Consider the following 14,480-nt stretch of genomic DNA (forward strand, 5'->3'; position numbering starts at 1 on the left):
TATAATATGCTGTATCGTAAATATGATCTCCTGTCAAATAGGAATGCACTCTACTCTGTACTGTACAACTTGTTGTTTATTCCTGCTAAACTGGTAGGTTTCCCAATGATCATTTTTCTTCTCCCTAGCTCTTCCTTTAACATGGTGTTGGGATGAAAGAGGATCCACACTTCATGGTGTAGCCTATTTCAACCCAACAAACAATGCAAGGTGCCTTCTGGGACTACCAACATAGCTGCCTCTAAATTGCTGGCTCGGCAAATGTTTCCAGGACACATGCCCGACACATGTAACAATTTCACACTACTTGAAAATTATGAATTGTCTAATAGATAGATCACACTTCCTAGTGAACCAGTAGTGAAGTTTGGGGGAACCAAGCACAAATTGTTCTGAATCAACTGTTATTGAAAATATAAGAAAAGTATAACGTCCTTGTATTCTTAAGACTGACCTTATACAGTGGAAATAAAATAAATACAAATAGACTTTCCGGAAATTTTACTTCAAATGCAGTTTTTTATAGGTGCAGTCAAAGATTATTAGAGACAAGGCAATCATTGTGACTTGCTTACCCATCACAAGATCTAGATGAATGTTATCTTCCTTGGAGGTTCGGCCAGAGGTACTTTTTAATCCCAAAGTCACTTTACAAGTGTACGCCCCCCTGTCATCGGTCTCGAGGTTCAGGATGGTGAGGGACACATCACCCGCCTGCAGGTCCTCTGGGAGACTGAGTCTACCTCTGTACCTCGTTATTAAAGTGTGATCCCCTGTATCATCTCTTTCAAAAATTCTCCTTCCATTGTAAAGCCAAGTGACGGTGTGCGGTGTGTGATCTGCCGGTGAATAGGAGCACGGGAGAACCACAGAACTTTTCCATCTGCCGGTAACATCTTGCTGGACAGTCAGATTAAAATCAGCTGTAAATAGAGAAAAAATATAAATAATCATGCAGCCATTATTGTCACAGTGACTTCAATGAAAAGCTCTTAAATATCAACCAAAATCTTTCAAAATCATCAAAGTGTGCCATTAGGAGAGTTGACAAACCAGTATATGATTAACTATGCAACAATGACAATGTGGTTAGTGACAAGCCAATGTTCCCAACTTTCGTCTGTTCATCTTCATCAATTTGGTTAGATTCCTCCAGTAGAAGCAAAGGTAATGTGTGCTTGCACGTTCATAACAGATAAAACACTCACATTTCAATAGCTTCATTAAAAGCTCATAGAAAAACCTAAGCAAAAAAACCTTAGCAAAAACCTAAGCATTCTTATTTGTATTTGTATTTTGTATTTTATTATTATTTATATAGCGCTTTAATCCAAAGCTCTTTACAGTTTAACAACCCAGAAACAACAAACAAGGAACATAGAAGCAATAACAGTATGCATGATTCAAACCAGGAAAACAGCATGTAAAACAATTTGCATTTGAGAATGAAGAAGAAAGGAGGGCGAGGGGTGGAGAAAAGGGAGAGAGCATGGAGAGTTGCGGGAGAAGTAGGGAGGATGGAGATCATGGGGAGACAGGGAAGATAGAGAAGCAAGGAACAGGGTATTGGGAGGAGAGAAAAAAGGTCAAAGGGAGGGGAGGGGAAGGAGTACTTCTATTCAGTAATACAGCTCAAACAGGCTTGCAAAACCACCAACACTGACAGAATGGAAGCTGGCAGAGGTTACATTAATCTTGTGTATTCACTAGATGCTACTTGTATGCATGAATTAGACCGTGGCCATCTTCTACACCTGCACCCTGGTTATATCACATCTGGATCTATTGAGGATACGAAGAAGAAAAGGGAATGTTTTTATCTTGTGCTATTGGTATATTTACCATGCAATGCTGTCATTTGCCTGGTCTCCACACGCATTGGATGATCCGGAAGTGAGTGGGTAGGTTTGGTTAGTCGGGCAGAGAAGGAAAGGCAAGATTGTAGTGCTTTCTGTTGAAGTTGCAAATCACAAGTACCCAGAGCTCTGGTTGCGTATGAGCTTTCTAAGCGTGAAATGACCGAGATATCAAAGGATTTAGTTTCCAGTGGGAAATGAGATGCAGTTGTGGACTTTTCTTGACCAGGGGCTGAGTATGTCAGTTGCAGTTAAATGTGTAAGTTTATGATTCTCATAAGTCTTGGAGATGGTCATCTTTCATGTGTTGAGTAGGGTGGAGAGAAATTGAGGGTTAGTCGATGGCGGCCATTTTTCCTGGGTGAGCCGCAGTCCTTTCAAATGATTGGTCTTGATGTCAGTTGCATTATTGTGATAAGTGTTTGACTTTAGTGGTCGATGTGTAAATATGTTGTGTGTTGAGGATTAAAGTTGTGGGAGACAGGCAAGGCTGCCTCTTCAGGATTTCGTGGTGCCTTGATGAGATGTCTTCTAGTTTTTATTGTTTTCTGAGTGCAACGCATTGTGTTATAGAAAGACGATTGTCGGGGGTCGGTAGGGCATCTCTCTAGTGTGTCTGCCGGTGAACCGTTCAATTATTGGTAATGTTTCAATTGCTTCATTGGTGTATCTTAAGCGTTCGGTCTCTTGAGCACTCAAGAGCCAGGTTTTAAGATGTTTCCTTGTAATGATTTAGCAGGATGCCACTAGATCCTGTAGGAGTTTCTCACACCCTGACCTTGATCCGTTATGCCCTAGGTGAAGTGAACCTAAGATATAGAACTAAGGAATCTGGCCAGGGAGTACTGGTCTACGTCTAGTAAGGATAATTAGACACAGGCATTACCTGTACTGACACACACTCAGAATGCTAAATACCAACACATTTTCTGTATCCTTCTTTTGCTTGGTTTCAATCCTGAATACAGCTGGTTCACCCCCACTGATCCCTGTGTAGAGTGTTATATTCCTGATCGATCATGACACTGCCTTAATAGTAATACATTTGATTCCCGCACTGGGACGTTTTCAACCTTTGAAAATTGTGGTTTTATTCACTGCGGTTATTGAAGCGGAACAAGACATAACTTGCATGTAATTGTGTCCAGCTCTTTCAGGCTATGTTTTTCTTTTTTTCAAAACAGTTCAATCTTTGTTTTAAGCAGACAAGCGCCGCCCGCCACCTGCTGCCCCTCCTCCCTAATGAAACAGCCATTGCACAAGTTCTTTGCACTGACCTTCCTTTCAGAGTTATGCCTGTCAATGCATTTTCACAATGTACATCTACCTATCTCAGACATTTTCATTTAAGCATTGACTTAACAACGAATGGCACCTCCCCCCCCCCCACCCTGCAGTGGGCTCAACTTGGAATTATGGTAGGAACCACACGGCCTTTTCTGTAATATTAAATGCATGCCTGTCAAATCTGCAGGAAGTGCAGTGAAATAGGGCAAGTCCCTTTTTTACAGGGGCAGGGGTATGCCCCAGGCATATTTTGGATTCACGATTGGCCTTGCACTGTCATTGTATTACCAACACTTGCAGACAGGAATTCAGGCCCTATGCATGTGCTCCACCTGGTAGATAACGAGCATCTTTGAAAGAGGGAGAGGAGATTCTCATGGCGCCTGCAGGTAAACTTGTAGCCCCACATTGATGTGCTTTGGCCCCCCTGATGCAGCACCACCAGCACCCGCAGTGCAGCAGAATCTGTGCAGTCAGCACCAGCTAAGGCAGAGCAAGCACAGATCCTCTGACAGAGCTTTCGAGGTGTCCCTACAGCAGGGATCTTCAGCCTGAGGCTGTTTTGAACTATGATTCCCACGATTCCCACCATTGAATATGCTGCCTTGGGGTGACGGGAGTTGGAGTCCAAAACATCTGACAAGAACCACATTGTGTAAACATCTGAGCTACAGGAACTTCTGAACTCCAAAAACATGAATTGTTACCTGTGGGATATTTAAGCCATACATTGTCAATAAGTGCATGATAGTAATAATAACTACACAGATAGCACACACCAAAAACTGAATTGTACTGAGGCATTTAAATTTAAGTTGCATCATTATCCGCTGCATAGCACTGATTTTAGCAACACCTGAAGGATAACAGACTGAGTCGTACATTCAGGAATTTGAACCTGTGAATGAAAGCTCTTTGGGTTGGCCTCTCGGTCCAGCCTGTAGGGAAGTTGGACAAGCCAAAACACCTGCCCCAATATTCTAGTGAGGACCAGTTGTTTGGGCAAATTGGGCCAGTTTGATCAGTTACTGCACCAATGTTACCAACGAAAAATGGTATTAAAGGCACTATTTGCAGCAAAAAGTAAAATAAACCTCAAACTTGAGAATTACTGTTCCGAAAACAAAGGAATTGCAATTTGCATGTGTGGACCACTTTTTCATTGGTGTCCAGGATGATTTTATGTCTAGGTGGAGCAGCCCCCTTAGACTACCACACTACTACCTGAAATTGACTTTTATACAACTACAGGTGGTCCCGACGACCTAGTACTGGTCCAGTAGCTAGGACCAGCAGAGCACACTGACGCCCACATATGGGAGGTCTCTACATACTACGGAGCTGGCTAACCAGTGCCAGTCATCAGGTACCTCTCTGACGTTCATACACCCCCTTTGGCCCCACAGCTCGACTAGTAGTGAGCACTCACCGCTCTTCAGATAATATAGCCGTCTCCCCCTCACACATCCACATGTGACACAACAACCATTTGCGAATCAGGCCCGATGGCACAGCTACACAGCCATCCGAAGCGGTGCTCCTTCATTACAGGGCAACGGCTGCAGCACCGCGACACACTTGCATGCCCTGCCCTCTGCACCACAGTACGCGCGCGCGCGCGTGCACTCCACAGACACTACACGGACTAGCATCACGCATGCGCGTCAGCTGAAACACTATTCAGCACGCGCGCATACACCAGCCGGCCCTGTCTTACGCATGCCCGATAGTGGAGACACTACACAGCTGCGCCGGCTCTACTTAGACGCATTACGAGCAGCGTCCTCTCGCACTCAATAACCACTCCTCACCGGACGACTTGCACACGGAGGAGCAGCTCGAGCCGTATTCAGACCCAATTTAATACAGGTGAGCTCCCCTCTTGAGCCCCACTACAGCCTCTCTGCAACTCACGCAATAGAAAGGAATCCTATCTTCCTCATAGGCACTCAAGACCACAGCAAACATTCGCCATTTATTTTCACAACTCCACCTCGCCTTTGTCTCTACTCTTTTACAGGGCCGCCACAACGGACCCTCAACCCCAGGCGATGGTATGAACTTCTTTGCCAGCCCGCTTAGACTGTGACACCTATGCACAGCCTACAAATTACCAGTTCCACAGAACCGGGGAACCACAGAAGGTTCCAGGAAGCTCCTAGGAAAGGTCAGTTTCTGAACTCCAGGGGCCCACAGCCCTTCACTTCTGTATTGTAGAAACAACAATATAAAGTTTTTATATCCTTTCACTTGTATTTTTAACAGAAACACTTGGTACTCTCTTCTAAGTGGACACCTTTTTCTTTGTCTATCCATAGGGAGACCTACATATATAAGGCCCCAGAAGAAGATTGTGAATGTAAACAATCGAAACGTCAGTGATCCTTGTGGAAAATTGACTGCAAACCACCATGTTAGGACCACACTAAATCCCCTTCATTCTTTAATAGACGTCGGACCAGCCTCTCTAGACATCATGATTTTCTAACCACGGTTATATGAGCGAATTGTTTGAATTCTGTGCTTTTCTGAAATTCATTATTCTGTTCAAATGTGTTGAGATGAATAGTAATTGAATCTAATATGTTATAGCTTTGAACCTATGGAATGGTGGACTCTATGAAGCAATATTGTGTTCACCCTCAGCCTACTAAATAATTATAGCATATTGTTTGTACAGACCAGAAAAGACCTGCACAGGTTTCTAAGTTTTTCCTTTGTTTTGTTCATTATATGTACAGTTGTTGATTTGTCATTAACTAAGTTGTGTCAAGCTAAAATCAAGGTGACCCCTTGTGCCACCTTGTTTTATCTGAACATCTGTTTCTTTTCTTGTTTTAAGAATATAATTAAAAAGACTAGCCACAAAAATAATAAAGAGGCTACCATAAAAAACCAAACATTGTTAATGGTTGTTTCATCACCACGTAATCATTATTCAATACTTATGCATGGTGTTTTTTGGAAGGTTTAAAAAACACACTGCTCTAAATTATTGCAGCATTGAATTAGAGAGGGTAGGAACATTCATTGTATATACATCTTGTTTTCCCAGCCCATTAGTTCCTGCCCGATTTTAGGGCTGTCCCTTCAGTTACAAATAGGTGGAATCTTAGGTCAACTTAATTGATGAAAAAAGAATTCTTCCAAGACAAGTGTAACAGGACATATATTTCATTAGCACCCTGCGCACTGCCGTAAGCCAGTGAAAATGCTCAGAACGCGGGCTGTATTAACTAAGTAAAGCCCATCCTCCGAGTATTTTCATTGCTGTAGGGCACTTCCCTTCCCATCCCCGCTCCTCTTTCACCTTAGCACCCATGTAGTTTCCTACATGGGGGCTAATGTTGTCATTTGTTTTATAGATATGAAAAAAGGACCCTACCATGGCTGCGCGGCCCGGTGCCATGCAGTGCAGCTGTCAGATCAGGCCATTTTCCAGTGGATGACGTTGAGGTCATCAACATGGAAAATGGACTTGCTGTCAGCAGCACTGCGAGGCACCGTGCAAGAAAGGTAACTTTATTTCTTTTCTTTTTAATAAAAACATTAGCATCCTTGCAGGGAACTACACGGATGATTATGGTGGTATGTCCATTGGCTGCGTGCCAACCCTTTTGGCAATGGTACCGCCACCATCGTAATGGGCCCTCTATGCACTTAGGCTCTTAACTTGGGTCGGAGGGCCATTACCTACAGGGTCAGCATGCTACCTCAGGGTATATCGCCTCAAAGTTGTGAAAGGATTACTACACAAATAAAGAGTTCAAATCGTTCAGGGATGATACATGGTCTGACTGATATTATCTGGACTTTTTCTGGACAACAGCTCACTGCGGTTTCATATGACCATTGTAATAGTTGGGATTGCAAGTACAAAAAATTGGATAGTTTAAACCTCCCTTGATTAAGTAGTATTAGCACATGGAAGTCATCATTGACCTCTCTGCCAACCAAAATCTTTGGAGTGCAGTCAATAACTGCTGGTATTGACTGCATTTCAGACATTCTGACCTCAGAAGCATCCAGGGAACCAGTAAAGCCTGTCTCTGCATTCATGAAACAGCAATGCACAATTTATATCAAGACAATACTCCAACCTAATTTAACACAACAAAGGGAAAGGGAAAAATTCAACAATGAAAACCCATTCACTTTAAAGCTGCACCTAAAGCAAAATCATGTTAAAACTGTTTTAGGTCAACCAAGTTTACAATACAAATGCTTACCTTATAACCACATCATAGTTATTTCAAAATTACAAAATCTCTATTGACATGAGAACGATGTTCTAATAGCCTCATCGACCAGGGCCTTAATTTGGGAGCAGTCATTATCCCGCGATAATGACCAATCCCTTAATTTATAAGGCCATAGTAAACATGTGTCTTCAAATCCGAGCACCTATGAATGGCTCATGTGGCCTTGAAATATAGACATTTTAAAACAACACGTGAGATACAGTGTTGAGTAATACCTTTTGTTGAAGCAGGATCTATGGGTTGGTGAGCTTCATGTTCTCCTGCATTTCCCAGACGTCCTGTGGTGCTCCCCACTTTTATGCTGGCCATCTTTATAATTGGAATGGTTGGTGTGGCAACGGGAGCAGCTGTTAAAAAAAATAGAGGTTTATCATGAGCTGAGTCAGGAAGCGCAAAGATAATTTATGCTGACAAGCCGAAACACTGCTAGTACTCCTGGTAGCCATAGCACATCAAAATTAGAAATGCCTATACAATAACACCCACACCCACTCTCCACCCAGTAGGTGTCCTAAAGAAACAAATCCGTCTACCTTCAATCTTTATTTTGACTGGCTGATCCAACACGAATGCAGTACCAATGGAGTAGCTATAATTTCGATCAAAGGCTGGGCTAATGCAATTCAGAAAATACCTGCTGGGGTCCCTTACCTTTCACTGTTCATTTGACCCTTCACACTGTGCTCACCTAGGCGTATGCATTCTTAATGCAATTTGGGAGGTAGACAGGGCAAATGTTGTTGCAGTAGTGTAGGGGTATTGGCAGAGAACCATAGTATCTCATTGAGCTAAATGGGCATCCTTAATGGGCAGTGAACATTAGGTAACCTTGCACAGGGTGGAACATACTCAAAGGGTACAAACACACAGAGTACACATCTGTCATGGCTGCCTGCATGACCCACAATCAAACGACTGTCCATGACAAGCTCCCGACCCCTGACCGATCCGTCTGTGTCCTCTGCCATTTTCCATGAATATCTGAGTTGATGTTTCCTTTTCGCCCTCTTCTACACCCTCAATTATACTAAGGGGTGAGCAAGGAGTGAAAAGTGTGTGTGTGTGTGTGTGTGTGTGTGTGCTAGCCTTTTAGTTGCAGCCACTGAGCTTCTATCCAGAGCTACAACCAAAAGACCCAGGGCTATATACCCCTCTACCCCACTTAGATACACCTCTGAGGCTGTGTGGGCAAGGGTAACTCTATGTTTGGTGTGGTTTGCCTTTGTGTTTTTGTCTTTTTTTGTGTGCATGCCTGTTTAGCCATTTCGTTTGTGTTTTTTATTGTTTCTTGCATGTGTGTGGGTGAACATTATTATTATTATTATTATTATTATTATTATTATTATTATTGTTACTACTAATATTATTATTATTATTATTATTATTATTATTATTATTATTATTATTAATAATAATAAATATTTTAACGCGCAACTCGCCCATAGGTCTCAGTGTGCACACACAAAAAACAAGCAATCATAAGGGAGTACAAGAGTTCAGAACCAGGAGAGCAGACATGAAACATAGGCCGACTAATCCTTGGAACATGGGTGTGTCTGCATGTGAGACTGGATCTGGTGGGAGTATATGACTCTATGATGGAAATACCTGGTAAGTGTTGGGGGTAGCCCTACTTATAATGATGACTAAAGTGATCACTCTACCTAACGTGATGGGAGTAGCGAGTAAGTGAAGCGGGATCCATGTCATTTCATCGACAGCAATTACTTCGAAATGTTACTTCTATTGTTTTATTTTTTTATTTGGGGGGTGCCCCCAGCTCCCCTTTCCCTTCATCACTACCCCTACCTAAAACCCACCCACCCCCTTTTTAGCACTTAACCCATAAATACCCATATTTTGGAAGTATTTTTGAAGTAATTACATCATAGTACATTGCCACGAAGTAACTACTGTAGAGAAGCAACGGGATAACATGAAGGGAGTCGATATAATGAATGTTCTTGGCAATATGCTGTCAATGTCAGTATACAGAGTGAGAGTCACAGGCTTTGATCAATGCTTATGTGGTTGGAGTTCCTGGTCATATGAGGGCAATATTCAGCACTCCTTCACCCACATACACATATGGCCCTGGGCACATTCAGTAAAACGCACTGTATCAGCCTCTCGAGCATCCATTAATAACTTGCACCAAGCTCGACATTTATCTAATTCCTTGATATTGTTTATGATTTCAATGAAAAGGAGCATGCATATTAATTTAAAATAATGTAGCCAATATTGTGCTGACTTTTGTGGCCATATATGGTGGGCAGCTTGCAGAGAACACATCGTGCCCGTTGTTTTCTATTCTGGGGGCCCTGTGTGGGTAATTTCTGGGATAGGCACATACAGTTCCCTTCTCTGTGAGACAACCTCTGGACCATAAAATGCTCCATTACTGTGGGCACAATGGTGCCAGAATCCATCACTACATCATAATCGGGGTCTCATAAGAATAATATATATATTATGTGTTGCAATATATGTCATCCCCACCAATTAGGTAATGTACACCTCATGATTTCAGATTACATTTCTGGAAGACCAAGCTGGGAGGAAATATTCTGGGAGGTTTGAAAAGCATGTGTTGGAAATAACTGAAATGTGCAATGAGCTTGGAGTATCTTTTGATGTCAAAATGATGGATCCCCTGTGATGCAACATATTAGAATTAATTCTAAAACAACCTTTCTAGGTCTTCACCCTGTTGATAAATAAGCCATTGTTGGCCTTTTGCACCCAAGTTGGATGGGTATTGATTGAAAATCCTGCTCTGGTGCGGTGGGACAGGGAGAGTTGAATTTAAGTCCTGTGTGTTACCTTTCCATGGGGTAGAAATGATAGCGGTTTGTGGAAATGCTTTTCGAAGCCATTTATCCAAAAATACTGAAGCCATGACGTAGCAAGCAATATTCCCATTTATTTATTTATACATTTAAGACAACGCCCATACCCAAGGGTATCATGCCGTTAGTACAGCATAGAGGTGAGGAAGCAAAATACAGGACGGTAATGCAGAGGTTCACTTTATTAGTATGTTTTTTATTTTTTTATTTTGATTCAATTGGTTTGCAAATTTTTTCCAAAATCCTCCAAGCAATACTTTTCGTTAAACCTAGTTCCAAATTAGGTAGAGATGTATTGGATTAGCTAGAAACAACAACTTTTCCCTCTTCGAAGTTTCAAAATGACTGTATATCCAGGAACATCAAAAATGATGTCACTCCGAACACACCTCGTCTGTTATTTACACGGGTCAAAAAGTCCCAAAGATTGTCTACATCCAAAGTTCTGAAGTTTTCCAGTGGATCTGCAAGGAACCAAGCTCTTTCTCTTTTAAGTTCTTCATACTCAAGCAATAGATGTCTGCTGGTTTCCTCTTTAAGGTTTTCTTTGCAAAACCGGCATTTGTTCGATTTCACCAGATTTCGTATGGCTAAGATTTTGTTAGTTTTAACCTGGTTTAATCGAAATCTTAGGATGGATCTGCTAAGCCTTTTATCCGGGAATTGCTTTAGGCACCCTCTGACCTCGTTGAGCTTCATTGGTGTTGACGAAAAGCCTGCAGTCAGAGAATACCTACTGGCCTCTTCCAAAGTGTTGATCCAATCAGCCTCAAACAGTTTCTTCGAAACTTTGTTTGGGTTTTGCACCAGTGTTTCTACGGATAAGTCCAGATCTTTTAATATATTCAAATTCAGCTGTTCCATTTATGCAACATCTGGTTTGTCCCACCATCAATCTCCCTTTTGATTAAATCCAGGACTTTGGATTCGGGAACGTTAATGACTTTTCTGTATAACATTAGTGTTGCTCTCATTTTGATTGCCAGCAGAGATGACAAAGTTCTCTTCTAATTAGCGCCATAGGTGTAGATTTCGACAGCCCCAGAACACCCCTCCAGAAGAAGCTTTCAAGTTTCACCCAGATCGAATTTGGTGCTAAAGGCATTGCATCCATGCCCTACGTCAGAGTTGTAGCCACCTTCATCTTGAAAAATCTCAGGATGGGAATGAGGGAGAACCTGACGTATTTCCTGTTGGCGGCCTTTGCTTGTGCTGTTAGGTTTTTTTAATTTACTCCACAAGAAATCTTGCATGGCTGCTTCCTGTCTGTCGTTGTTAATCAGTATCCCCAAATATTTGAAAGTGCTCGCTTTTTCCAAGAATAGGCCTTCACAGCACCATCGAAATTTGAGTGCTTTTTTTGAGGGTCTTCCCATTATCAGGATTAATTTTTTTTTCCTTGTGTAGTTGTAGATTGTTCTTTTTTAAGTAAGCCACCAGGTTATCAAGCTGCCGTTGCAGACCAATGGGGGTAAAATCCATCAAAAGTATGTTGTCGGCATATAGAAGTCTTGATATTTTTGATCCTCCTAACGGTGGTGGAAAATGCCTGGCTTCACTGGATGAATCTCCATAATCTGCTATATAGGCATTGTATAACGTAGGATCAAGGGGACAGCCCTGGTTAACCCCTCTAGCAGTCTGGATTTCTTCAGACAAGCGGCCCTCTGCGCTAAGACGTACCCTTACAGATGTGTCTTGATGTAAGGCTTGTATCAGCTCCAAGATAGAGAGTGGGCACTTTTTTTAATTCCTGTTCGGTCCAAAGGTGATGTCTAGTGACCTGGTCAAAAGCTTGGACCAGGTCAATGAATGCCATGTAAACAGGGGGTCCTCCCTGTAGGACCTTGGCTTTCATAGAGTTCAGCAGTAGAATATTCATTATAGTCCCTGAGTTTTTTACAAACCCATTCTGAAAAGGATCTGCATATTCTGCGATCCGCAACCAGTTTTGGAAAGCGTCCAAAGCCAACAAGGCGAATACCTTCCCCATCAGGTCTAAGAGTGCAATAGGTCTATACTGGTTTGGATCGTCCGTTGCTCCTCTTTTGAAAATGGGGACGATGGTTGATTTTCTCCAAGATTGTGGAACCACCTGGTTCTTACTCAAAAGATCTTACTCATTATGTTAGCCCATAGCTCTGGATGTTTTTTCAATTCCAGATTGCAGATCCCATATGGACCAGGAGCCCTTGAGTTGTTTAGTTTAGTAATTTTATTTAAATCATCTCTTTATCAGAGGGGATGTTCCACTGGGATTTAACTCCTATTTCGCGGGAGCTAGAAATCTTTTTCTGTGTCACGCCAGCCGATATCGGGGCATAGAGAGATGCAAAGTGCGTTATCCAACGTTCTTCTCCCACGTTGTTTTGTATTTGGTTGTTCACCTTTTTTGATGAGCCCTTGATCATGTACCTTTTTTTTGGGGGGGTGGGTGTCCCCCCAAACCAGCGTTTTTTGCCCAAAAACCATGAATTTTACCTATACCAAAACCTCCCAAAAAAAAAGACATTCAGTCTTTTTTTTGGTCCTTTTGACTCGAATGTATTGCATTCGATCCTTTTGTTTTCAAATTAATGACTGGACACCATTTGTGTCTGTAGTGAAGTAGCCAACTCCTGTAATCGTTAAAAAAAGCTTTTTTCCACCTCACCTTATTTTCAACTGTTTTTGCTTTATTAAAGATGGTCTTAAGTCTCCAATGGAGTTGTCTTTTCCCAACTAGCTCCAGATTGTACTGGTGAGGGTAATTTGCTGTTATTTTGGTAATTCTCTTGGTGTTTGTGGTATACCTTGTAAGTAATGGCATGTATGCCAGATTACTCTTACAAAGGCCTGCTGACATGAAACCTTCCTTGGAGATTTGCTTGTATTGGCTTGCTATTTGGAGAAGTCCCTTTTCTGTGATCTTAACGTGAGTGCCTCCAGAGGCCACTGTTATTTCCGGGCAAGTAGAGAACTGCTGGAGCCTCGGGTGCTAGGCATTCTGTAGTGAGTAAGTTGTGATCACTAAACGTCATACAGACAATCTCAAAATTAATATTCTCCGGCACAAATCCTTTGAGAAGTAGACATGGTCTATCGTTCCCTGTTGGATTCCTCTCTGCCAGGATGGGATCGTTAAGTTTATTTTGGATCGCATCCAATGGAGGCTGTGCATGTCGCGAGCTGTCATAACCTCTTCCAACAGGTGTCCGCGCTACCTCACTGGCAAGTGCTGGTCTAGATGTTTGGCCTGCAAACCTATGCCCTCGCAGGAAGCATTGAAATCGCTGTTGATTATTGCATAGTGGGCCAAATTTTTGGCATCAACCTCATCCAAGATTATTCTCATCTCGTTAATTAATTTGTCGTGCGAGGTTACTTCTAAATTTTCTCCAATTTCTGTGTTTGACAGCCCACCCTTGCTTGTTGCCAGTTTAGAATCATGGCTTGGACCCAGTATGGCGCAGACAAGACTTCGAGCAGATCGATGCCAGACCCTGCTTTTATTGCAGTCAGCAATCTGGCTGTGGGTCACCCGATTGATCCTTTTCTAGCTGCGTTGAATATTAGATCGAACCTTTAGACATCAGCCATGTCTCTTGTAAGCACAGTATGTCAAATTGGCCTAGGTTGACATCTGTTGTCCTTGTAAGATGCTCAAAACCCCGACTGTTCCAGCAGCAAAATTGAATCTTCTCTCTCAGTTATAATATTTCAACCTTCCTCTCCTTCTCCTTTGGGGTTTGATGACCTCTTTTCTTGAGTGATGGTGGCTAATTTTTATGTTGAGGTTCAGACGGAGTCTTTGCCCATGTCCACAATTCTAGTTTCTTTTCCGTCACTCCTTTAGCTCTCAATAGCAGTGTGTCTTTTTTAGTTGGAGTAGGCAATCTCATCATTCGGGCCCTCACACCGTCCAATCTATCATCCTCACGAGATTGCCTGTTGTCTCTCCCCAGGTCACGATAATGAATTTCTGCTTCTTTTCGGTTCCCTCAAACTTTATCTTTATGAGGGGAATGTAAGTGTACCATGTTGCTTATATAGTGTACATGTGGACAGTCTTTAGTTTTAGGAGTTGGATTTGATCCTCCTTGCTCCCTGTCGCTATGTCTCATTTTTTCGACATCTTCATTTGTCGGTCCAGTGACTTGTCAGGTCATAGCCCAAGATCGATAAGCTTTCTTTTTCTATCATCAACTGGTGGTTGATGATTTTAGACTTCAGATGTAGGTATA

General features: G+C 42.3%; 1 protein-coding gene across 3 annotated transcripts in view; it reads right to left on the reverse strand.

Moving 5' to 3' along the window:
• The window catches only part of LOC138480763 (titin-like), a 557,826-nt gene that overhangs the window by 490,871 nt on the left and 52,475 nt on the right, over positions 1 to 14,480 (reverse strand). For all 3 annotated transcript variants that reach the window (XM_069612496.1, XM_069612497.1, XM_069612498.1), the window contains exons 3-4: positions 7,621 to 7,752; positions 576 to 923 (exon numbers count right to left, since the gene is read on the reverse strand). In XM_069612496.1, coding sequence (XP_069468597.1) covers positions 576 to 923; positions 7,621 to 7,752 — 480 coding nt within the window. The remainder of the gene's footprint in view (positions 1 to 575; positions 924 to 7,620; positions 7,753 to 14,480) is intronic.

The sequence above is a fragment of the Ambystoma mexicanum genome, chromosome 5p, assembly GCF_040938575.1.
Source record: "Ambystoma mexicanum isolate Mex_15411 chromosome 5p, UKY_AmexF1_1, whole genome shotgun sequence".
In the NCBI taxonomy this organism is placed as follows: domain Eukaryota; kingdom Metazoa; phylum Chordata; class Amphibia; order Caudata; family Ambystomatidae; genus Ambystoma; species Ambystoma mexicanum.